General features: G+C 35.6%; 1 protein-coding gene across 1 annotated transcript in view; it reads right to left on the minus strand.

The window, feature by feature from the left end:
* The window catches only part of CCDC15 (coiled-coil domain containing 15), an 89,562-nt gene that overhangs the window by 26,123 nt on the left and 37,096 nt on the right, over window positions 1–26,343 (minus strand). The window contains exon 10 of the mRNA XM_008577338.1: window positions 10,854–10,946. Coding sequence (XP_008575560.1) covers window positions 10,854–10,946 — 93 coding nt within the window. The remainder of the gene's footprint in view (window positions 1–10,853; window positions 10,947–26,343) is intronic.

Here is a 26,343-nt window from a genome sequence, read left to right on the forward strand (position 1 = left end):
AAGCAAACATCATCCTGATACCAAAACCAGATAAAGATACAACTAAAAAAGAAAACTACAGACGGATATCCTTGATGAATATGGATCCAAAAATTCTCAATAAAATACTAGCTAACAGAATACAGCAACACATATGTAAAATTATTCACCACAATCAAGTGGGATTCATCCCAGGGATGCAAGGTTGGTTCAACATACACAAATCAATAAATGTGACACACCATATTAACAAAATCAAACACAGGGACCATATGGTCATCTCTATAGATGCTGAGAAAGCATCTGATAAAATTCAATATACACTCATGACAAAGACCCTGTATAGGTTAGGTATAAATGGAAAGATTCTTAACATAATTCAAGCCATATATGATAAAACCACTGCCAATATCATCCTGAATGGGGAAAAGCTGAAAGCTTTNGGAAATAAAGGGCATCCAGATTGGAAAAGATGAAGTGAAACCTTTCCTGTTTGCAGATGACATGATCCTATATATCAAACAGCCTAAAGCCTCTATAAAAAAACTCTTGGAGGTGATAAATGATTTCAGCACAGTAGCAGGATACAAAACCAATACACAAAAATCAGTAGCATTTCTATTCTCCAATAGTGAACACGCAGAAAGGCAAATCAAGAAAGCTTGCCCATTTACAATAGCCACCAAAAAAATAAAATACTTAGGAGTTGAGTTAACCAAGGATGTGAAAAATCTCTATAATGAGAACTACAAACCACTCCTGAGAGAAATTAGAGAGGATACAAGAAGATGGAAAGATATCCCATGCTCTCGGATTGGAGAATCAACATTGTGAAAATGTCCACAGTACCCAAAGTAATATACAAATTCAATGCAATCCCCATCAAAATTCCAATGACATTTTTCTCAGAAATGGAAAGAACTATCCAGACATTTATATGGAATAAAAAAAGACCATGCATAGTCAAAGCAATGCTGAGCAGAAAACATAAAGCTGGAGGGATAACACTAACTGACTTTAAACTATACTACAAAGCCATAATAACCAAAACAGCACGGTACTGGCATAAAAACAGACATACTGATCAATGGAATAGAATCCAGAATCCAGAAATCAACCCACACACCTACAGCCATCTGATCTTGGACAAAGGCACCAAGCCTGTACACTGGAGAAGAGACTGCCTCTTCAGCAAATAGTGCTGGGATAACTGGCTATCAATATGCAGGAGAATGAAACTAGACCCATACCTTTCACCATATACTAAAGTCAACTCAAAATGGATTAACGAAGTAAATATACACCCTGAAACAATAAAACTTCTTAAAGAAAACATAGGAGAAACACTTCAGGATGTAGGATTGGACACAGACATCATGAATACGACCCCAAAAGCATGGGCAACCAAAGGAAAATAAACAAATGGGATTTATCAAACTAGAAAGCTTCTGCACAGGAAAAGAAACAATTAACAGAGTTAAAAGACAACCAACAGAGTGGGAGAAAATATTTGCAAAATATACATCTGACAAAGGATTAATATCCAGAATATACAAGGAACTCAAACAACTTCACAAGAAAAAAACAAGCAACCCAATTAAAAAATGGGCAAAAGAGCTAAGTAGGCATTTCTCTAAGGAAGATACACAAATGGCCAACAGACATATGAAAAAATGCTCAACATCACTCAGCATCCAGGAAATGCAAATCAAAACTACACTGAGATACCATCTCACCCCAGTTAGGATAGCTAATATCCAAAAGACTATGAACAATAAATGATGGCGAGGTTGTGGAGAAAAAGGAACTCTCATACATTGTTGGTGGGACCGCAAAATGGTGCAGCCTCTATGGAAAATGGTATGGAGGCTCCTCAAACAATTGCAGATAGATCTACCATATGACCCAGCTATCCCACTCCTGGGAATATACCCACTCGAAGGTATACCTGTTCCTCAATGTTCATCGCAGCACTCTTCACAATAGCCAAGAGTTGGAACCAGCCCAAATGTCCATCATCGGATGAGTGGATACGGAAAATGTGGTATATCTACACAATGGAATACTACTCAGCTATAAAAACGAATGAAATACTGCCATTTGCAACAACATGGATGGACCTTGAGAGAATAATATTGAGTGAAACGAGTCAGGATGAGAAAAAGAAGTACCACATGTTCTCACTTATTGGTGGGAGCTAAAAAAATAAACAAATTAATTTCGAGCTAAAAATAAATAAATACACAAAAAAACCGGGGGGCGGGGGGGTTGGGAAGAAGACATAACAATTACAATTCCTTGAAGTTGATACGAGAAGCATACAGAAAGGACATTGTTGGGAGGGAGGGGGGAGAGGGTGGAGGGAGGGAGGTTTTGGTAATTGGCCACAATAATCAACCATATTGTATATTGACACAATAAAATAAAATTTGGAAGAAAAAAATAATAAAAAAATTAAAAAGCTGAATAAAATGTTTTAAAAAAGCTTATCCATTTCATCAAAATTGTCAAATTTTTTAGCGTAAAATTGTTCATAATGTCCTTTCATTTCATATCTGTAGGCTCTGTAACAATGGCTTCTTTTCTATTCCTAATATTAGTAAATTCTGTTTTTTTTCCTTTCTTTTTACTGATTAGCAAAAGTAATACGTCCCAGCAAAAACAGAAATTTTCAAAGAACCAGCTTTTAGCTGTATTGATTTTCTGTTGCACATTTATTTTCTATTTCATTGATTTCTACACTTATCCCTATGACTTCTTTTTTTTTCTGATTTTATTTGCAGCTTCTTAAGGTTAAAACATTGATTTTTAGCCAGTAATTGCAATTAAGACTCTAACATTCCCTCTAAGCAATGCTTTACCTGCATTTGATAAGTTTTGATACATTTTATATTCATTATTATTCTCTTCGAAGTACTTCCTAATTTCTATTGTAATTTTATATTTGACCCAGAATTATTTAGAAACATACTGCTTATTGAATTCTATCTTAAAAGCACCATGGTCAGAGAACATACTATGAAAAATAAGCCAGATATAATCATTTCTGGAAAATGTTCCATAGGCACTCATTGTTCAGTGTTTTTATGAAGTTTTCATTTTTCTTGAGTAAACATCTAGGAGTAAAGTGGCTGGGTCATAAGGTAAAGTCTATGCTTAACTGTGTATGATTCTAAACAGTTTTCCAAAGAAGTTATGCTCTTTTCCATTTACACTACCAATACATGTATTACAGTTGCTCTTCATCCTTGCCAGTATTGCTGATACTGTTAAGTTTGTTGTCTTTAGTCTGAAGTGGTACCTCATTGTATAAACACGGAGTTCTTATTTTGACATTGTATTTTTCAATGCCAGATTTTCTATTTGATTCTGTTTTATAGATTCCAATTCTATGGTGAGATTCTCCATATTTTCATCTATTTTCTCCAACTCTTCCTCTGTTTACTTGAGCATATTAATCATTTTAAAGTCCTTGTCTGCTAACACCAATATCTGTGTTACCTGTGAGTCTGCTTCTGTTGTCTGTTCTTTCTCCTGGATTTTGGAATCCAGACTTATCTTTTGATGTACTTAGAAAACTTTTGAATGTTGAATATTGTTTTAGAAATTTTTAGAGGCCCTAAATAATGTTATTTATGACCAGAGTCAGAGAGTACAGGGCTCATCGTTTTAATCCAGTCCAGAAATCAGCAGAATCAAGGTTGCTTTGCAGTTTAGATAAGGCTTATTCTACAGCTGGTCAGAACATTTTCCTACTGTATGCTTTCCATGACTTTCAACTGAAAGTGTGGTACGTGTATCTGGTCCTTGCTCCTCTCCCCCAACCCACTGGATCTGAACTCTACATCCTCTCAGTACCATAAGACCAACAGATGCTAAGTCTGCTTTCCACATGTTTTCCACTTAGCCCTTTGGCCTTCTTAGACTTTGGCAAATGTCTTGATGAGAAAACTGATCAAACATTGGAGACCCTGCAAGTCTCCAATATTGTTATTTCAGTTCCTTAAGACCACCAAAAGCTCTGCTTGTTTCTCTGTCCCTTAGCAGCAGTCTTGTATCTGGTCCAAATTCATGTTGAAACGTATACTGAAAACTCTGAAAGAAATGTTCAGTTATCATTGTTCCCAGAACTCTAGTTCTTTCCAAATGTACGTAAGTCAGCTCTCCCTTAACATTCCACAGGCTCCTCAAAATCATGGTCCAAAACTAAACTCACGAACTTTCTGCAAATTCTGTTCTTTTTTGGGTATTCCTTGCCTATGTTAATGGTATTGCCATTCATTGAGTTATTCAAGAAGAAAGTAAGAAATTACCCTTGACTTCTCTCTCGACACTAAACTCAACTGGTCATCAAGTTCCATGGATTCTATGTAAATTATTAAATATGTTACTCTCTGTTCCCAATGCTCACAACATCTCCCGTTGTATCTACTGTAATAAATTCTTAACTGGATTCTTTGCTTAGTTTTATGTCTTCAGACTATTCTGTACTTTCCTACCAGAGTGATCTTTATAAGGTGCAAATCAAATCATAAGATTTTTGCCTTAAAATCTTTAATAACTTTGTTATAGCCCCTCTGCCACTTCACTTTTACCAGTGTTTAGTCACCCCAAGTTTTTACACTATTTCCCAGACACATCTTATGCTTTCATACTAAGTTCCTTGACCATCAATTCATCCTTTAAGACCCAGCTTGAGTATTAACTCATCTATAAAGCCTTTCTTGACCTCCTGAAATGATCCCTGACTCACTTTTAGTATTATAATGATTTTTTTGGTCTCTTTTTCTCCCTTTGTCTGGCCTTCCTTGGAGCTCATCCTATTAATCATCACTACCACCACTGCAATTAACATGGTAATAATAGGTTCTTTTTACTGTGATTTTAATAAACGCCAGATATAATGTTAAGACTTTATACACATTTCTCCATTTAATTATAACAACAAACTAGAAGATAGGTATTATAATCTCCATTTTATAATCAAAGATATTGAGGCTCAGAGGTGAAGTTACTCACTTAAGGTTACACAGCTAATAAGTGGTACATTCAAACTGAAGTCCATTTCAATGTAAACCTGTGCTACGAACCACTATCCTGCCACATATTCAAGGTTTATATTCTCAGCATACAGTATAGTGCCTGGCATGTAGTAGGTTATCAATAAATGTTTGCTTTGTTGTTGAAAAGTACTAAAGAAGACAATATACAAAAGTCTCTGTCAGTTACAAAGCTCTGCATGAATACTATTATTTCCTTTAACCATGACTCTGTTTATGTTGACTTTTCTGATTCACCATCCTTATCTCCTTACCCAACAAACACATATTTATCCACCTAGGCCCAGCTGAAAAGTAATAATTTCTCTAACTCTCTAGATAGAATCAGTAATCCCTTTTTCATCACAGATGCCCTCATGGACTCTGTACCTACTTCTGCAATTGTACTAACCGTATTACTTATTTGCATACATTTCCCCCCAACAACAACTTAGATTATGAGTTCCTCAAGAAAAGAAACCCTATTTTATTTATCTTTGTATCATCTGAGCCTAGGACAGTGCATGTGATATGGAATATGCTAAATTAATGTTTTCTGAATAAATGCAGAATCACTCTTAGTCCTGGATAAGAAGAGAGCTCCTGCCTTGGGACCCACGTTTTTAATAGTCCCACTTTGGCCTGCCTCTGACCATACCTCTCCCTGTAGGCCTCAGAGATTGAGCACCTAGAGAATATGTTCACTTGAAGCCTATGCTTGCCTTTCTAGACTCTGCTCCAGGAGCGCAGGCCCCTGGAATTCCTTATTCCACCTTTCCAAGGGTCTACATAATCCTGTCATCCACAATTGTCTACCTGAGACTGCTCCTCTGATGTGTGCACATAGGCTAAGTGGGATATTAAACAGTGGCTACTTCCAGGGTATGTGTACAGAACTGGGATATCTGGGCTCAGCTGTACATAGTGTGTATTCAAGATTCTTTGTAGTAAAAAATAGAGCTATGGGCAGGAAGAAAAAGAAGATGGCCTGGGGGAGGGGGCTGTCTGTCTCCGAGCTGCCATGTTTCTACATGTAACTCAGAGGAGTCCAATAGTTGCAAATTTGAACCTGATCCTCTAGGTCATTATAAAGTCATATTGTCAAAGTAGGGGATAGAATACTCCTTATTTAACAGTTTTTTTAGTTTGGTTTGGTTTATGACTTTTAAATATTAGATGTAAGGTACGTAAGCCTGCATTTTTACTCTAGCCCAGCCCCACAAATGTTAGAGACAGGCTTGAATAAATAAGCCTATAGATAAACTATAAATAAATAAAAATACATGTAAAAGCACTTAAAAGAACCCAATAAATATTTCCTTTGCCATGGCTGCTACATGCTACACCAGAGGTACTTGCTTTTTTTAAAAGAATTCTTCTAAATAAAGAATATATATATTACAGAAACAGTCATCTATTAAGATGAAGGAAAACATAAATACTGGACAAGAAAAAGGTTACTAATTAAAAGGTTTATTTTCAGGGCTGGCCCATGGCTCACTTGGGAGAGTGTGGTGCTGATAACACCAAGGTCACGGGTTTGGATCTCTATATAGGGATGGCCAGTTAGCTCACTTGGGATAGTGTGGTGCTAACAACACCAAGAGAAGGGTTAAGATCCCCTTACCGGTCATTGTTTTAAAAAATAAATAAATAAATACATAAAAGATCTATTTTCTTTCATTGAGCCGAAATAGCATTGAAAGGAAATTAGGAAAATTGTAGGTCCAAAGACTACCCATTGGGCTATTTGAACCCATTTCTAGCACTCTACAGTAACTCTATAGCAATTTGTTATAGTACTATATATAATATTACAAAATAAAAGTATTATTGCCTTATATTTTATAGCACTTCACAAATTTCAAAGTATTTTCACATATTATTAGCCCTTTGCTTAGTGCCTTATGCATATTAGGTCAATGATATCTGATGAAATAAATCTCATTTTAGATCCATGAGATTTCATTATAACTTCTCGTGCATTGTTTAGAAGTCAAGAGGCACTATGAGGCTTGTCAAGAAACTGGAGTTGAGCTCTGAGGGGAATTCAGTAAAAACCTGTATTTTAAAAAACATAACTGATAGAGGGGAACTTCTTCAACTTGATAAAGAACATCTACAAAAAACTTACAGCTAACATCATACTAACTTTAATAACATCATTAATAACATTAATGGTGAGAAACTGTAAGCTTTCCTGCTAAGATCAGGAACAAGGCAAGGATGTCCCCTCTCACCACTCCTTTTCAGAAAATATCATACTGGAAGTCCTAGCTAATGCAATAAAAAAAGAAAAGGAAATAAAAGGTATACAGATTGGGAAGGAAGAAATAAAACTGTCTCTGTTCACAGATGACATGATCATCTATGAAGAAATTCTGAAAGAATTGCCAAAATAACTCCTAGAACTAATAAGCAATTACAGCAAGGTTGCAGAATACAACATTAAAGTATGAAAGTCAATCAATTCATGGTGGGGTTTTGGGAAAATAAATGTACTAAAGTCAATTGCTTTCCTATATACCAGCAATAAACAGGTAGAATTTAAAATTAAAAACACAATATCATTTACTTTAGCACCACCAAAAATTAAATACTTAGGTATAAATTTAACAAAATATGTAGAAGATCTATATGAGCAAAACTACAAAACTCTGATGAAATAAATCAAAGGAGAACTAAATAAATGGAGAGATATTCCATGATCATGAATAGGAAGATTTAATATTGTTGAGTTGTCAGTTATTCCCAATATGACCTATAGATTCAACACAATCCTAATCAAAGTCCTGCAAGTTATGTTGTGGATATCGACAAACTGATACTAAAGTTTATATGAAGAGTCAAAAGACCCAGAATAGCCAATCCAATAACAAAGGAGAACAAAGTTGGAGAACTAAAACTACCCAACTTCAATACTTACTATAAAGCCACAGTAATCAAGAAAGTGCGGTATAGGCAAAAGAACGGACAAGTAGATCAATGGAACAGAATGGAGAGTCCAAAAATAGAACCACATAAATACAGTCAATGATCTTTGACAAAAGAGCAAAGACAATGCAATGAATAAAAGACAGTCTTTTCAACAAATGGTGCTAGAACTGGACATCCACATGAAAAAAAAAAAAAAAGAAAGAAAAACTAACACAGACTTTATATCTCTCATAAAAATTAACTTAAACTGCATCACAGAGCTAAATGTAAACACAAAACTATAAAATCCACAGAAGATAACATAGGAGAAAATCTAGGTGACTTGAGTATGGCAATAATTTTGCAAATACAACACCAAAGGCACAAACCATGAAAGAACTGATAAGATGAACTTCATTAAAGCTAAAAAAACTGCTCTGCAAAAGACACTGTCAAGAGAATGAGAAGACATGCCACCGACAGGGAGAAAATATTTTCAAAAGACCTGATAAAAAAACTGTTATTTAAAACTCAACAATAAGGAAACAACCCAAATAACAAACGGGCAAAAGATCTAAGCAGACACATCACCAAAGAAGATATACAGATGGCAAATAAGCATATGAAAAGATGCTCCATATCATATGTCATTAGAAAATTGAAAAGTAAAACAATGAGATTCCACTACACCTCTATTACAATTGCCAAAATCCAAAACACTGATAATACCAAATGCTTGTGAGGAAGTGGAACAATAGAAACTCTCATTCATTGCTGGTGGGAATGCAAAATGGTACAGCCTCCTTGGAAGACAGTTGGCAGTTTCTTACAAAACTAGACATACTCTTACCATATGATCCAGCAATTGCACTCCTTGATATTACCCAAATGAGCTGAAAACTTATGTTTACACATAAACCTGCACACAGATGTCTATAGTAGCGTTATAATAATTGCCAAATCTTGGGAGCAACTAAGATGTCCTTCAATGGGTGAATTGGTAACTAAACTGTGACACATCCAGATGATGGGATATTATTCAGTGCCAAAAAGAAATAAACTATGAAGCCATAAAAAGGCACTGGAAGAACTTTAAATGCATATTACTAAGTATATGAAGCCAATGTGAAAAGGTTATATAATACTATATGATTCTAACTATATGACATTCTGGAAAAGTCAAAATTATGGAGACACTAGAGAGATCAGTGGTTGCTAGTGGGTAGAGAGGGAGAAACAGGCTGAGCCTACAAGATTTTCAGGACAGTGAAACTATTCTGGTACGTTACTACAATGGTGCACACATGAAATGATGTATTTGTCAAACCCATAGAAGGCACAAGCATCAAGAGTGAATCCTGATGTACACTATGGGCTCTGGGTAATAATAATGTGTTAATGTAGGTTCATCAACTGTAACAAACTACTACTTTGGTGCAGGATACTGTGTGCAGGCAGGGGGTATATGAGAACTCTCTGTACTTTCTGTTCAATTGTGCTGTAAACCTAAAACTGCTCTAGAAAACAAAATCTATATAAAAACTCAAACAAAAAAAATGTAGCTGTTTATCATTTTTCAATACTCTACCCAGATCAAAAATAGTTGTTTCCAGTATGGATAAGAAAAAAAAACCATTGGCTGATTATTTCTAAAACTTAGCTTCCAAAAACATTTTAACTGGTCATTTAAGGCTCCCGTGGTACTGACAACACCAAGTTAAGGATTAGGATCCCCTTACTGGTCACCTTTAAAAAAGAAAAAGAAAAAAAAAAAATTCTGTTCTCAGATGACTTTCCAAGGAAGGAAAATATTATGTCATAGACAAGAAAAATACATGATACAGAAGTCACCAGGGACTAAGTCCTTAATTTCCTTCTGTCTATGGTGACTCAGGATAATATCACATACAACAAGAATTTTATATTTTCAAGCACATAGCTATTGGTTGTGAATAGACAAACCAGAGAAAGAAGTACTAATCTAGTTTTCCCTTAGTACAATCCCTTGTCAACAATACTTGAGGAAATGACTATATTTGATATGATAAAATATATACTATATTCAGTCTGTGTTCCCAAGTAATAAGTAGTACCACAAAAAGAATGTGAGAGGTATTTTATAACAGAACAATAGTCATTTTAATTTTTCAAAATTAAAACCACACGGCAAAAGCATACTCTAAGCCGAGCCTAACATGGCAGGAAGGAAGGCTGAAGGGCTGAGGTATATCAGTGCTTTGTACTCATAAATGGAACAAGTATAATAAAAGCAAATACTACTATGCTGTGTGTGATCAGTTTATACCCCTGGATTTATATATTCTTTTAAGAACATGAGCTTCTCCAAGGGCAAAAACATGTCTATGTATGTATTAGGGCAGTGTAGGGCTTTATGGTAAAAGTCATCAAATGTAAATAGCAGTTCTCAATATTGAGGATGCATCAGAATCACCAGTGCTATTTTTAAAAAACACAAATGCCTCAAACCTAACTTTTCAGATACTGATTCAGTATATCTGGTCTGAGTCTCGGCATTTATATTTTGAAAAAAGCTCCGTATCTGATTCTGCTGCACTGCCAGGGTTGAGAACTGTTGGTTTAAACTAACTTTAGATTGATAAGAAAAAAAAGGAAGCCATAAATTGAAAACCTTCCTTTAACTAAGTTATAGTGGCATATGTACACTAGCTGAAGAAATTCACTAGGATCAGATCTTTGATTTCACATCAATGTGCCCTAAATCCCAGGAGCATGAAAGAGAAGTTCATCATATCATCGTGACTCAAGCAACCTCTTTGCCTTTACCTATGGTATTTATAGTATTAGCTCTTAATGTGTTAGGACACAACACATTATGTCTAATCTCACTTACAGTATCATAGTAGAAATATTAGTCTAAAAGCAATTATAATTACATACCTCTTTCTTGTCTTCTTCTTGATCTATTCCAGACCGAAATGCCAGTAAAGCTTGGAATTCAGTGCTCATTCCTGATTGATATTCATTATACACCTGTTAGAAAGTGCACGCAAAGTGACAAAATTACCAAAAGTTAGCCCTGTGAACCTTTTCAATATTTCTATTCAATTCTTTTCTCCTGCAACCTTGAGCTCAATTGGATAAAGAACCAAAATATAAGTATAAAAGGATAAAAGCAAAAAAGAACTTTAAAAAAGCAGTTTCAGAAGGAATTAACCAAACAATAAACCAAAGAAAAGGACTTGGGTCAAAAACATGGATGAATAAATAACAAATCAAAATGTTCAGAGTGCAAACTACACATCTGACAAGTGGCTGATATCCAGAATATACAAGGAACTCAAACAACTCAATGGTAAAAAAAATAACCCAATTTAAAAATGGTCAAGGAAGCTCAATTGACATCTCTCAAAAAAAACCATACAAATGGCCAACAGGTATATGAAAAAATGTTCAACATCACTAATCACCAGGGATATGCAAATCAAAACCACACTGAATTATCATCTCACCCCAGTTAGACTGGCTATTAACAAGAAGACAGAAAATAACAAATGCTGGTGAGGATAAGGAGAAAGGGGAGTCCTTATACATTGTTGGTGGGACTGTAAATTAGTACAGCCATTACAGAAAACAGTATGGAGGTTCCTCAAAAAACTACTGATAGAACTACTGTATGACTCAGCAATCCCACTACTGGGCATATACCCAAAGGAACGGAAATCATCATGTCAAAGGGATACCTGCATCCCCACGTTCACTGCAGCTCTGTTCACCATAGTCAAGACATGGAACCAACCTGAATGTCCACTGACAGATGATTAGATAAAGAAAATGTGGTACATATACACAATAAAATACTACTCAGTCATTAAAAAGAATGAAATTCTGACATTTGCAGCAACATGGATGGGCTTGGAGAAAATTATGTTAGGTGAAATAAGCCAGGCACAGAAAAAGAAATACTACATGTCCTCACTCATATGTGAGAACTAAAAAAGAGAACAAAACAAAATAAATAATAATAATAATAATAATAAGTTGAACTGTTAAATGGAAAGAGAAAAACTGTGGTTACCAGAGGTGGGAAAGAGGAGAGGGAGAGGGAGGGTAGTAAAAGGCTGATTAACGGACGTGAAAGTACAGCAAGATAGGAAAAATTAGCCCTATTGGTGTACAGCTGACCCAGAAATCTATAATCAATAATGTTTTACTGCATGTAACCAAGTGACTAGAAGAGAGGAGATAAAAATCTGCACATCACAAAGAATGATTTTTTTGCAATGATGACTATGAAAAAGGCTAGAGAGGGGAGGGGAGATGGTAAGAGGCTGGTTAATAACAAAACCTTAGAGCCAGATAGGAAGAATAAGTCCTACTAGTGTACAGTCAACACAGGAATGCATAACTAACAACGATTTACTATATGTTACCAAATGAACAGAAGAGAGAACAAATGTGCACATCACAAAGAAATGATTGGGTTTTACAAGCATGAATATGCTGACTGCCCTGAATAGATCATCACACATTGTATACATGTACTGAGATATAACTCTGTACCCCACAAATATGTGCAATCAATATGTTTCAATAAAAAAAATTTTTAAAGTTAAAGTAAACAAAATGTTCAGAGTGAAAGTTCTTCTAAAGTGGTCACCTGAAATCACTCTGTATGAGTGTACTTGGAATTGATTCCAGGATATAAAGCCAGATACCTTAATATCTCAAATCTATAATCACTTGCAATTTATACAACTCTCTTGATGGGCATAAGTCCATAGAACAAGAGCCTAAAAATATTATGTCAATCATCCAGCAGGGTATGGAGAAAACTGGTGCTAATTTTCCCCCATATTTATTAGGAAAGCCTTACGACACAACTTGGTATACCTACTTGGACATTATATAGGTCAAAGTATGATCTCTAACTTTTATAAATAAAAAATCTAAAATTTCTTTTCTCTCTTTAGTTTAAAAGTTATCTTTCAGCAAGGTTTCAGGATACAAGATCAATGTACAAAAATCATTTGTACATTGGGCTTGCCAGTTAGCTCAGTTGGTTACAGCATGGTGTTATAGCACCAAGGTCAAAGGTTTGGATCCCTGTACCAGCCAGCTGCACCCTCCCCCCACAAAAAAATCAATTGTATTTCTATACTTGGTATGAATAATCTAGAAACAAAATTAACATAAAAAATTCCATTTATAATACCATAAAAAAAGAATAAAGCACTTAGGAATAAATTCAACAAAGGAAGTGTAAATTATATACTCTGAAACCTGCAAAACATTGTTGAAAGAAATTAACAAAGACCTAAATAAATGGAAAGGCATCCAATGTTCATGGACTGGAAGATCTAATATTGTTAAGATGGCAGTACTTCCCAAATTGATCTACAGATTTAAAGCAATCTCCATCAAAATTTCAGTTGACTTCTTTACAGATATTGATAAGATGATCTTAAAACTCCTATGAAAATGCAAGAAACCCAGAATAACTGAAACAATCTTGAAAAAGATGAACAAAATTGGAGGACTCACTCTTCACAACATCAAAACTTACTACAAAGCTATAGTAATCAAGACAGATTGTACTGGCATAAGGATAGACATATGAGATCAATGGAATGGAATTGAGAGTTTAGATATAAACACCATCAACTGACTTTTGACAAGAATATCAGAACAATTCAATTGAGAAAGAACAGTCTTTTTAACAAATGGTGATGGGACACTGGTTATCCACACGCAAAAGAATGAAGTTGGACCATTTCCTCATACCATATACTAAAATTAATTCAAAGTGTACTATAGATCTAAACGTAAGAGCTATAAAATTCTTTGAAGAACACACCAGGAGTAAATATTCGGAACTTGGATTCAGGTGACAGTTTCTTAGATATGACACCAAATGCACAAACTACAAAAGAAAAAAAGATAACTAAGACTTCATCAAAATTAAAAACGACTCCTGTGTTGCAAAGGAAACCATCAAGAAAGTGAAAGGACAACCCACAGAATGGGAAACATTTGCAAATCAAATGTCTGATAAGGGACCTGTATGTAGGACATATTAAGAACACTCAATAATCAAAACACAAATAACTCAATTACAAAATGGGCAAACTAAATATAGACAGTTTTCCAAAGAAGACACACAAATGGTCAATAAGCACATGAAAAAGTGCTCAACATCATTAGCCATCAAGAAAATGCAAATCGTGTAGTGAGATAACACTTCACACCCACTTGGATGCAATAATTAAAAATACAGATAATAACGAGTGTTGGTGAGGATGTGGAAAAATTTGAACTCTCACACACTGCTAGTAGAAATGAAAAATTATACAGCAACTTTGGAAATTATTTTGGCAGTTCCCCAAAAGGTTAAGCACAGAGTTATCATATGTCCTAGCAATTTCAATATAAGGTATATACCCAAGAGAAATGAAAAATATGCCCACAGAAAAACGTGCAACAAATGTTCATTCATAGCAGCATTATTCATGATAGCCAAAAAGCAGAAACAAGCCAAAATCCATCAGTTCATGAATGGATAAATAAAATGTGCTATATGCATAAAATGGAATATTATTTGACAATCAATAAAATGAAGTATTGCTATATGCTCCAACATCAATGAACTTTGAAAACATTATACTAAGTGAAAGAAGCCAGTCACAAAAGACTGCATATCACATGATCCCATTTATATGAAATGTCCAGTATAGGCAAATCTATAGAGACAGAAAATAGCTTAGTGGTTGCCTAGGGCTGGAGGTGGGGCTAAGAGGAAAAGGGGAATGGCTGCTAATTGATACAAGACTTTTTGAGGTAATGAAAATGTTCTCAAATTGATTGTGATGATATTTGTACAACCCTGTAAATATACTAAAAACACTGAATTACACACTTTAAATGTTAATTGTATGATATGTGAATTACAATCCTCATTTGCATATTCCATATTTAAAAATCTGCCTAGTCACTAAAATTTATGTGTAACCCCAATACTCACAGTGCTTTTATAGTCCTTTACAGATATGTGCAGAGCTATGAAAAATTTGAGTCACCCAACATGCATGTTGCCAGCTGCAACTGAACACAGCAATGTTCTCTGCCTTTTTGTTTCAGCTCTCACACTATAAATGTGTCCTTTCTGCAGTCTATTTAGTGCCAAATTTTTTGCATTTCTGTACTTTTTGTTGGTGATTTCAGTGTTTAAAATTGCCCCCAAGCATAATGCTGAAGTACTATCGATTATTTCTAAGTACGAAAAGGCTGTGATGTGCCTTACAGAGAAAATGTGTGTTAGATAAGCTTCATTCAGGCATGAGTTACAGCGCTGTTAGCTCTGAGTTCGATGTGAATGCATCAACCATATATATTTTTTAAAGTGTCTTCAGACAGAAATAGACATAAAACAAGGTTATGCATTGATTGACAAAAATGTTGTATGTGACCAGAGGCTTGCAGGAATCTAACCCTGTATCTCCCCTAGAATTTGCCAATTCAGTGTTTGTGGCAATTTCACAGAAAATAGCTACTGTAAATAACAAGAATCGACTGTATATCTGAATAAGGATATTTTTAAAGGTTTTTATTTATTTGTTGTGATATATAAAACCACAAACTGATAAATAGCAAAATGCTCATGAGGATTACTCTGAAAGTTTTGGTTATTTTTTTTATTTGTGTTTATCTTTTCTACAATAAAAATAAAATTATTTTCTGTTCTTGATAAACTAAGAAAAATTGGATTTCCAGTACTGGCAAAAGAGGAACCCCACTATGGCCTCTCTCTCTTGCTTGCTCATTGACTGTAACTAAAAACTCTGAGAATTGCAACCCCTGGGCTTTGGAGAGTGTAGGAGGTATCCTGAAGAGGAGTGACCTGGAAAAGTAGATCCCTTAATTCTGTGTACGAACTGGCACATAGCCCAGACTCACCCCTGAGCTGTGCAGGCATGGGACAGACTTACAGGAGTATAAAGAAGGCTTGAAAACTGAACTAACATTGTACCCCTGTTCACAAAAGGTAAGATAGGACTTACAGTCTGAACTTAACCAGACTGACTGCCTGCTAGAACAAACAAAAAAAGCTAAAGATGTAGCATTCTCCAGAGGATTTGAACAAAGTCTCACAGTATAGTATTCAATATGTTTGGTATAAAACTTAAAATTAGTTGACACAGAAGAAACCAGGAAGATGAGACCAATTCTGAAGGCAAAAGATGATAATCAACAGATCCCAAATCCCAAGTTGACCCAGAAGTTGAATTAACAGACAAAGCCTTTAAAGCAGTGATTAACACTATGTTCTATGAGGTAAAGGTAGACACACTTGAAGTGAATGGAAATACAGAAGTTCTCAGCACAGAAATAGAAACAAAACAAAACAAAAAAAAGAAGCAAATTTTAGAGACAGAAAAATACAATATGTGAAATCAAAATTTCATTGGATAGACTCAGTAGCAGAATGGAATAAAAGGAAGAAGTCAGTGAACTTGAAAACAGATCAATAGAAATGATCCAATCTGAACACTAAAGAGAAAATAGTAAGACTGGAAAAAAAAAATGAACAGAGCCTCAGGGATGTTTCTGTGGAACAAACAGCAAAATGTCTAACATCTGTGTCATTAGAGTTACTGAATGAAAGGAGAAAAGAATTGGTACAGAAAAAATATTTGAAGAAATGGCCAAAAACTCCCCAAATTTGGTGAAAGACATACTTCTATGGATCCAAAAAGTTCATCACCCCTATAATGGATAAACTAAAAAAAAAAAAAAAAAAAAAATTTATGCCCGGACACATCATAATTAAACTGCTGTAAGCCAAACATAAGAAAAAGAATTTTGAAAGCATCTAGAAAAAATTGACATATTACATATAGGAGGATAATAATAATTACAAATTTGCTAAATCAGAGATCATGGAGACCAGAAGACAATAGAACAACATTTTTAATGTGCTGAAAGAAAAAAGCTGTCAACCCAGAATTCCATATCCAATAAAAATATACTCTCAGGATGATGATAAAATAAAGATATACTCAAATTAAAGAAAACTAAGTGAGTTTGTTGCCAGTAGACCCAAACTAAAAAAAATGCTAAAGGAAGTTCTTCAGACTGAAGGTAAATGATACCAGGGAGAAATCTGAAACTTCAGGAATAAAAGACAAGTAGCAAAAAGAGTAAATATGTAGGAAATATTGTAGACTATTTTTCTCCTCTTAAGTTTTTTTTAAAATGTGTGATTAATAAAAGCAAAAAAAAAAAAGTTATCTGATGGAATTTTCAACGTGGGTAGATAAAATATGAGTGACAATTATAACAAAAAGGGGAAAGGGTAAAAAACAAACATATATGGTTGTAAATTTTCTACATTTATTTAAAGATTTTTTTTTTTTTTTGGTGGCTGGCTCATACATACATTTACTTAAAGTGGTAAATTTTTTTTTTCCTTTTTGTCTTTTTTACTGACCGGTAACGGGATCACAACCCTCAGTGTCGCGCCCGTACCGGGGACCGGCAACAGGATCGCAGCCCTTGGTGTTGCGCCTGCACTGCGCTCAACCAGTGAGCGGGAACCGGTCTCCACATGGGATCCGAACCCTCGGCGGGAGCGCCGCCGCACTCCCAAGCGGCACACTCTCCAGTGCGCCACCGGGCCGGCCCTAAAGTGGTAAAATATTAACTGGAAGTAGACTGTGAAGGTTTTGGTTAGGTATATTTTAATCCTGAGAGCAACCACTATAAAAGAATATAAAGAGATAGAACCAAAAAGACAATAGATTAATTAGAATGGAATTAAACAATATTTAAATAAAAAGACTTCTGCTTGAAGCCATGATACTAACTGGATTTCCCCTCCTGCCTGGAAAGACTAAAAAAACAAAAAACAGACAAAATTTATGAAAGAATGGATTTTCGGACATTGGACATAAGGAAGTACAGGACAGTGAGTTCTCATAGATGGGAAACAAATGTGGTTAAGCACTACAATTGCTCCATCTTATTGCCTGAAGCATTTCCAGACCACACCACAGAGAGGAATTCCAGACACTGGCAGTCCCTCTGATGAGCAACAAGAAGAAACAAAGCTGCACCTTCAACACTTTATTTGTAAATTTCCTCAGTTAAATGTCCGGGTTCATTGCTTACATGTTCTGTTTTCCACACAACTGTAGGACACAATTTAGCTATGCTTTCTGTCACTAAATAACAAGAACCATCTTTTCTCCAGTTTCCAATAACATGTTCCTCATTTCCTTCTGAGCCTTCACTGGCAGTGCCTTTTTTCTATCAATATTTTGCTATGACAAGATAGATATTCTCTAAGATGATATAGGGTCTCTCTGCCATGGGCTTCAAAATTCTTCACCTCCACCCATTAACCAATTCCAAAACCACTTCCACATTTTTTAGGTATCTGTTATAGCAGCACTCTATTCCCAGTACGAAATAATAGCTACAAACTGGAAACAACCCAAATGTTCACCAATAGAATAAACAAACAAACTATGGTATATTCAATTAATGGAATACCACTCAGCAATGCAAAAGAATTACTGATGTAGCAACATGAGTAAATCTCATAAGCATTATGCTGAGTGAAAGAAACTTACTCAACAGGATTCATACTGTATATGAAATTCTAAAATAGGGAAAATTGGGCCGAGCCCATGGCGCACTCGGGAGAGTGTGGCGCTGGGAGCGCAGCAGCACTCCCGCTGCGGGTTCGGATCCTATATAGGGATGACCGGTGCGCTCACAGTGCTCACTGGCTGAGCACAATGCAGCCAGTCTCAAAAAGGACAAAAAATAAAATAAAATAAAATAAAATAGGGAAAACTGATGGTAGAAAAAATCAGAACAGTGATTGCTTCTGGCAAGTAAAGAGTAAAGACTGACTGAAAAGGGTCATAGGGGAATTTTCTATCAATGGTCTTATCTCCAGATAAAGATTTGGATTACACAGAGGTATGCCTTTTTCAAAACTGATGAAGGCTATTTAAGGGAACTTGAGGTTTATATATTCCATTGTATGAAAATTTTACCTCAAGAGAGAAAAAACAACCATAAACAAAACATGGATTCTAATTAATGATATGCATGCTTAAGTGATCAGGGGTGAAGTGTACTGATGTCTGCAACTTACCCTGAAATGCATAAAACAATAAGATGGATTGATGGTTGAACAGATGAACAGATTTAGTAAAATGTTAATTATAGAATCTAGGTGGTAGGTATATGGTTTTGTTCACAATAATATTTTCAATATTATGTATGTTTTGAAGTTTCTTAATAAAATGTTGGGGAAGAAAGAGAATGTGCCTACAAAAACCCTAAAGATCACACAAAAGAACTGTTAGAATTAATAAACAAATTAGACAAAGTTGTAGAATGCAAAATCAACACAAAAATCAGGTTTCTATACACTCACAATGAACAATCCAAAAAGAAATTTAAGAAAACAATTCCATTTACAATAATATCAAAAAGAATAAAATATTTAGGAATAAACTTAACCAAGGAGAATACACTGAAAACTACAAAATGTTTCTGAAAGAGACTAGACACCAATAAATGGAAAGACATCTTATTTTCATGGATCAGAAGTCTTACTACTGTTAAGATGTCAACACTACTCAAAGTAATCTACAGATTTAATGCAATCTCTATCTATATATCAATAGCTTTTTTTTTTTTTTTTTTTTTGCATAAACAGAAAAATCCATCCTAAAATTCATATGGGATCCCAAGGGACCCAAATAGCCAACACAATCTTGAAAAAAAAAGAACAAAATTGCAGGCCCCACACTTCCTGATTTCAAAATTTATTTCCAAGCTACCGTAACCAAAACAGTGGCAGTGGCATAAAGAGAGACATACATATACCAATAGAATAGAATAAAGAGCCCATAAATAAACCCTAGCACATTTGGTCAGATGCTTCCAACAAGGGAGCCAAGATAATTTAATGAGGAAAGGATAAGTCTCTTCAACAGATGATGCTGAGAAACTGGATATCCATATACAAAAGAACGAAGTTGGACTCTTACCATATACCATATACAAAACTTAACTCAAAATGGATCAAAGACCTAAAACTAAAACTCTTACAGGAAAACACAGGAGAAAAGCTTCATGACATTGGATTTGGCAATACTTGAATATGACACCAAAAGCACAGGCAACAAAAGAACAAATAAATTGGATTTCATTAAAATTTAAAACTATTACATATCACAGGACATTATTAGAGTGAAAAGGCAATCCAAGAAGTGGGAGAAAATATCTGCAAATCATATATCCGATAAGCAGCTAATATCCAGAATATATACAGAACTCCTACAACTTAACAACAAAAGACCTAATTAAAAAATGGCAACAAACTTAAACTATCTCTAAAGAAGATATACAAATGGCCAACAAGCATATAAAAAAGATGCTCAACTTCACTAATCATCAGGGAAATCCAAATCAAAACCACAAAAACTTAAACTATCTCTAAAGAAGATATACAAATGGCCAATAAGCATATAAAAAAGATGCTCAACTTCACTAATCATCAGGGAAATCCAAATCAAAACCACAATGAGATATCATGTCACCTCCATCAGGATGACTATCATCAAAAAAACCCAGAAAATGGGCTGGTCCGGTGGCGCACTGCTACAGTGCGCCGCTTGTGAGCGCGGCGGCGCTCCCGCCGAGGGTTCGGATCCCGCATACAGACTGGTTCTGCTCGCTGGCTGAGGGAGGTGCAGGTGCAGCACCGAGGGTTGCGATCCCGTTGCCGGTCCCGGTCCGGTACAGGCGCGACAATGAGGGTTGTGATCCGTTGCCGGACACGAAAAAAGACAAAAAGGAAAAAAAAAAAAAACCCAGAAAATGACAAGTGTTGATGAGAATGTGGAGAAACTGGAACAAAACCCGTATGCATTGCTGATGGGAACGTAAAATGGTGCAGTCACTACGAAAAACAGTATGGCAGTTTCTCAAAAAATTAAAAGTATAATTCCCATATGATCCAGAAATCCCACTTCTAGATATATACCCCAAACAATTTAAAGCAGTGACTGAAACAGATTTTTCTATACCCATGTTCATTGCAACGTTATTCATAATAGATAAGAGGTGGAAGCAACCCAAATGACCGACCATCGATGGATGAATGGATAAACAAAATGTAGTATATAAATACAATGGAATATTATTCTGCCTTAAAAAGGAAAGAAATCTTGTCACATGCCACAGCATTATGCTATGTAAACTAAGGCAGTCACAAAAGGAGAAATACTGTATGATTCCACTCATATGAGGTATCTACAATAATCAAATTCACAGAGACAGAAAGCAGAACAGTGGTTGCCAGGGGCTGGGGGAAGGGTCAAAGGGAAATTATTGTTGAACAGAGTATAGAGTTTTGGTTTTGCAAGGTGAAAAATGCTCTGGAGACGATGGTGGCTATGGCTATATAACATCATTGTGAATCTACTTAATGCTACTGAACTGTACACTTAAAAATGATTAGAATAGGAAATTTTATTCTATGTATATTTTACAATTTTTAAAAAATTTACCTACTTTCATATGTATCTAAATGCTCACAAAGAGGACTAGAAGGATGCATACAACTCTTGACAGTGATTAACTTTGAAGAGGAGAAAATTAGAAGAATTAGAATTAGAAGGTGGGACCTTGAAGGGAGACTTTAACATTTTTTCTGTATACTTCTACATTGTTTCAATATCTACAATAAGAATTTATTCATGTATTACATCTATACTTTTAAAAGTGTATGTATAAGAAGAATATTCTTATTTTCCAATATTTCTTCCTTTTTTTTTTTTACAGTTTTTGTTTTACATTCATTTAGTGGAACAAGGTGAAACTAATTTTCTGTTAATACTTCTTTAGGCTTTTACAGTTTCTGTTTTACATTCATTTAGTGGAACAAGGTGAAACTAATTTTCTGTTAATACTTCTTTAGGCTGAAGCAAAATCTTCCCTAATTACTTACACTGGCCAGGACAGAGTGCTTTTCTTTTAATTGACATATAATAACATAATAACTGTACATATTTATGGGTTACAGTTTGACCTTTCAATACATATGATTGGCAGAACTTTCAAAATCCTCTCCTTGCTATTTTGAAATAAAAATTATATTACTGTTAGCCATAGTCACCCCTCTGTATATTAGAACACTAGAACTAATCCTCCTAACTAACTATAATTTTGTACCCAGTGACCAACCTCTCCCCTCCCCCCCCTACCCCTCCCAACCTCTGGCAACCATAATTCTACTCTTTACTTCTATGAGATCAACTTTTTTAGATTCCACAAATAAGTGATATCATGGGTATTTGATTTCACTTCCTGTGCCTGGCTCACTTCACTTAACATACTGTCCTCTAGTTCCATCCATGTTGCTGCAAATGACAGAATTTCACTCTTTCATATGGCTAAATAGCATTCCATTATGTAAATATACTACATTTTCTTTATCCATTCATCTGTTGATAAGCACTTAGGTTAATTCCACATCTTGGCTATAGTGAATAGTGCTGCAATAAACATAGGTGTGCAGATATCTCTTCAACATACTGAGTTTATCTTCTTTGGCTATATTCCCAGTGGTGGGACTGCTGGATCATTATGGGAGTCCTACTTTTAATTGTCTGAGGAATCTCCATACTGTTTTCCATAGTGCCTGTACTAATTTACATTCCCATCAAGAGTGTATAAGAATTTTCCTTTCTCTACATCTTCACCAGTATTTGTTATTTTTTTTGTCTTTTCAGTAATAGGCAATGGCTACTTTAACTGGGGCCAACATCTCATTTTTAAAGTTCTATATGAAATTTCTCATTACACATTACAAGAAACACAGGATTATTTATTCATTATTTCATTCTTTTCTTCCCCAGATTTAGTCTTAAACTGCAAGGTTTTTCCCTTTTAAACTTTTCCATATGAAACAATATCCCATTAACACAGTGGTTTTAGTTAAGGGATGATATTGCCCCCCAAGACATATGTGGCAATTTCTAAAGGCATTTTTGTTTGTCACAACCTTGTGGGTACTAGGGAGGTTATTGTGGGTATTAGGAGGCATTTTTGTTTGTCACAACCTTCTAGGTGGAGGGGGAGACTGTGGATAGAATGGAAGCCAGGGATGCAATGAGATGGAAATACCTCCAAGGGGTTGGTAGTATACCTGAGTATTTGCATACCTATACTACACATAAAAAATCAACTTATTATATCACAGTTTAAAACATTAAGTGAAAGAAGCACACCACAGAACAATTAATATAATATAATGCCATTATGTAAAAAGAAACACATGTACACCTGTACACAATCCAATCGTAACTATATTTGTGTGTGAATCTGCATGTGCATGTGAATGTAAAGAAAAATGTCTGGCCAGATGAGCTTCAAACTACTGACAGTGGATATGTCTGAAGGAGTGAGGCTGAGGAAATAGAATAGTGAAAGATAGCTCTGACTTTTTACTATATATGCGTTTGTATTTTTAAAATTTTAAGAAAATGCATTCTCATATTAATTGAGCATTTTTTAGACACTAAAAATTAAACTAATTCCTAAAAATAAAAGGCTTTCTGGCTGTATTATGAAAGATAAATTGGAATGGAGCAGGAAGAAAGGGAAACTAGTTAGAAGGCCACAATAACAGACCAGATGAGAAATGATAATGGCCTAAGCTAATATTGTGGCAGTAGGAACAGAAAGGAAGAATAAGGTTTAAGACATGAAACCATGAAAACCTGGTGTTATCAATAGGATCTAAAAACTGAGGCAGAAAGGGAATTTAAAGACAATTCCTAGGATGCTGGCTTGTGTGACTAAGTGGGTAGAGGAATTGTTTTGGAATGAGTGATATGTTCACTTTTGAACATCTCTCCTCTGAGGTACATGTGAAATATCAAGGTTGAGATGACTGACAGGAAGTTGGAAGGCTAAAGCTCAGGAAAAAGAGCTGGCCTAATGACAGATTTCAAAATCATCATCATAACATGTAGTAGCTGAAGCCACAGAAGTAAAAATCACTCAAAGATAGACTGTATTAAAAGATGGGTAAAAAAGGAGAGAGGCCAAGGAACACCAACAAGAAAGAAACCCAGAAAGCAGAGAAGGCTCACAAAGAGTGGCCAGAATTTTAGGAGTAAATCTGGAGACTGTGGTGTTGTAAGAAAGCAAGGAAGAAAAGTTTCAAGAAGAAACAAGCAGTCAACAGTTTCAAATGTTGCAGAAAAGTCAATAACATAAAAAGTGAATGTCAACTATTTTGTTAACAAGGAAGACACTAGTAACCTTGTAAGGGCAGTCCAAGAGCATTGGTGGGGACAGAAGTCAGATTATAGTAAACTAAGAAATCAATGGATGGTAAAAATGGGGATAGTAAAGTGGATTATCCTTTCAAGAAATTGGCAGGGATCATGGAAAATTTTATTTACAGCCTGATCACAACTATGTCAAAAACCAAAAAAGTCACGAAGGATTATATATGCTCAAAACAGCTGTCTTTGAGCAATGGGTGTTTTTTTTTCTTTCTACTTTTCTATATTTTCCATGTCTTATAAAATGCCCACATACTACTTTTATTATCAGAAAAGAATAGCTGCTTCATAATTATCTGCTTAAAAGAAAACTTGACTTGGAAAGGAGAGAGGAAGAGACAGACAAAGTTAGATAAACTCAAGGGAATATTTTTTTTAAAATGGAAAAGACTTGAGAATATTTATAAGTTTAGAGGGAAGAGGTAAGAAAGGGAAGGTGGTTGAAGATATATTCATGATAAGGACAATAGAGCAAGGATCTAGAAGAACAGAAGGTAAAAGAATCCAGAATATGGATCCAGATAGACAATTTTTCCTCTAAGATAGTAAGAATAGGCAATGATGGCAAAAAAAAAAAGTAAGTGGTTGAAGTAGTTATTTTGTGATGGTTTCTATTTTCTTTATGAAAGTCTGAAAGTATGGGATGCAGCAAGAAGTTTAAGAAGGATTTATGGTTTAGAACAGTCAGTGTGGGGCACTGGAGAGGGAGCTGACAGTGGACAAGTGAGAAAAATGCTAAGCAACACTAGGAACCTGGCTGTGACTAGAAACTAAGTATAAAGGTGGCATAAATTTACACCATTATAGTATTTTCTCCTATAGGGCTAAATTTGAGAGACTAAAAGGAGAAAGGACTGTTTCAGGGTTGAGGATTTTCAGGGCTAGTATGGCAGAAGGACAAGAGAAAGAGGTTCAGACCACCAAAGCTGCACTTTGAATTGAACAGTCAGGACTAGGTACTTCTCCTCCATGCTTTGGGAATGTCCTATGCATCCTCTATCACTGATTACACTGTTTCCTAATTGCTATGGTTTGAATGTTTGTCCCCTCCAAAGCTCATGTAGAAGTTTAATCCCCAATATGGTATTTGAAAGGTGAGGCCTTTTTTTTTTTTTAAATATTACATCTCAAACTCTAATTGAGAATGTCAACTTTCAGTTAACTAGATTGTCACTTTTCTTTTTTTTTTTAATTTATTTATTTATTAAGAATACTCATGAGATACAAAGCTGATTGTCCCCCCTCCTGCCCATGATGTGAGGGCCAGATTCATACTGGGGGCATACCCATTACCAGAAATTACTTTTGTACCCTTTGTCCCTTCCCAATTATCCCCCAACCGCCCTCCCTCTCCCCCCCCCCAATTTGTAGCCCTAGGAATGTTCCCTTCTTCTGTTGGATCATGGCACTACTGTGGTCTTTCTTTCCTGCCTTCCTTTCTCTCTTAGTTCCCACATATGAGTGAGCACATGTGGTATTTATCCCTCTGTGCTTTGCTTGTTTCACTCAATGTAAGTTTCTCCAGGTTCATCCATGTTGTTGTAAATGGGGGTATTTCATTCTTTTTTATGGCAGAGTAGTATTCCATAGTGTATATATACCACAGTGTATATATACTTATATATCCTTATAAGGTGAGGCTTTTTTTTTTTTTTTTGTCTTTTTCGTGACTGGTAAGGGGATCACAACCCTTGGTGTGGTGTCGCCCACACCGCGCTCAGCCAGTGAGCGCACCGGCCAATCCTATATAGGATCCAAACCCGTGGCGGGAGCATCGCTGTGCTCCCAGCGCCGCACTCTCCCGAGTGTGCCACGGGGCCAGCCCTAAGGTGAGGCCTTTTTAAGAGGTGATTGGACCATGAGGGCTATGTCCTCATGAATGGATGAATGGATTAGTCCATTCATGGATTAATGCGGTAACAGATTAAATGGTTATCATGGGAGTTGACTGGTGGCTTTGTAATGGGAGGAATAGAGCAACTGAACATGTTCTTGCCCTCTCGCCATGTGATATACCCTGCACTACCTCATGACTCCGCAGAGAGTCCCCA

The sequence above is a fragment of the Galeopterus variegatus genome, unplaced genomic scaffold, assembly GCF_000696425.1.
Source record: "Galeopterus variegatus unplaced genomic scaffold, G_variegatus-3.0.2 Scaffold1495, whole genome shotgun sequence".
In the NCBI taxonomy this organism is placed as follows: Eukaryota; Metazoa; Chordata; class Mammalia; order Dermoptera; family Cynocephalidae; genus Galeopterus; species Galeopterus variegatus.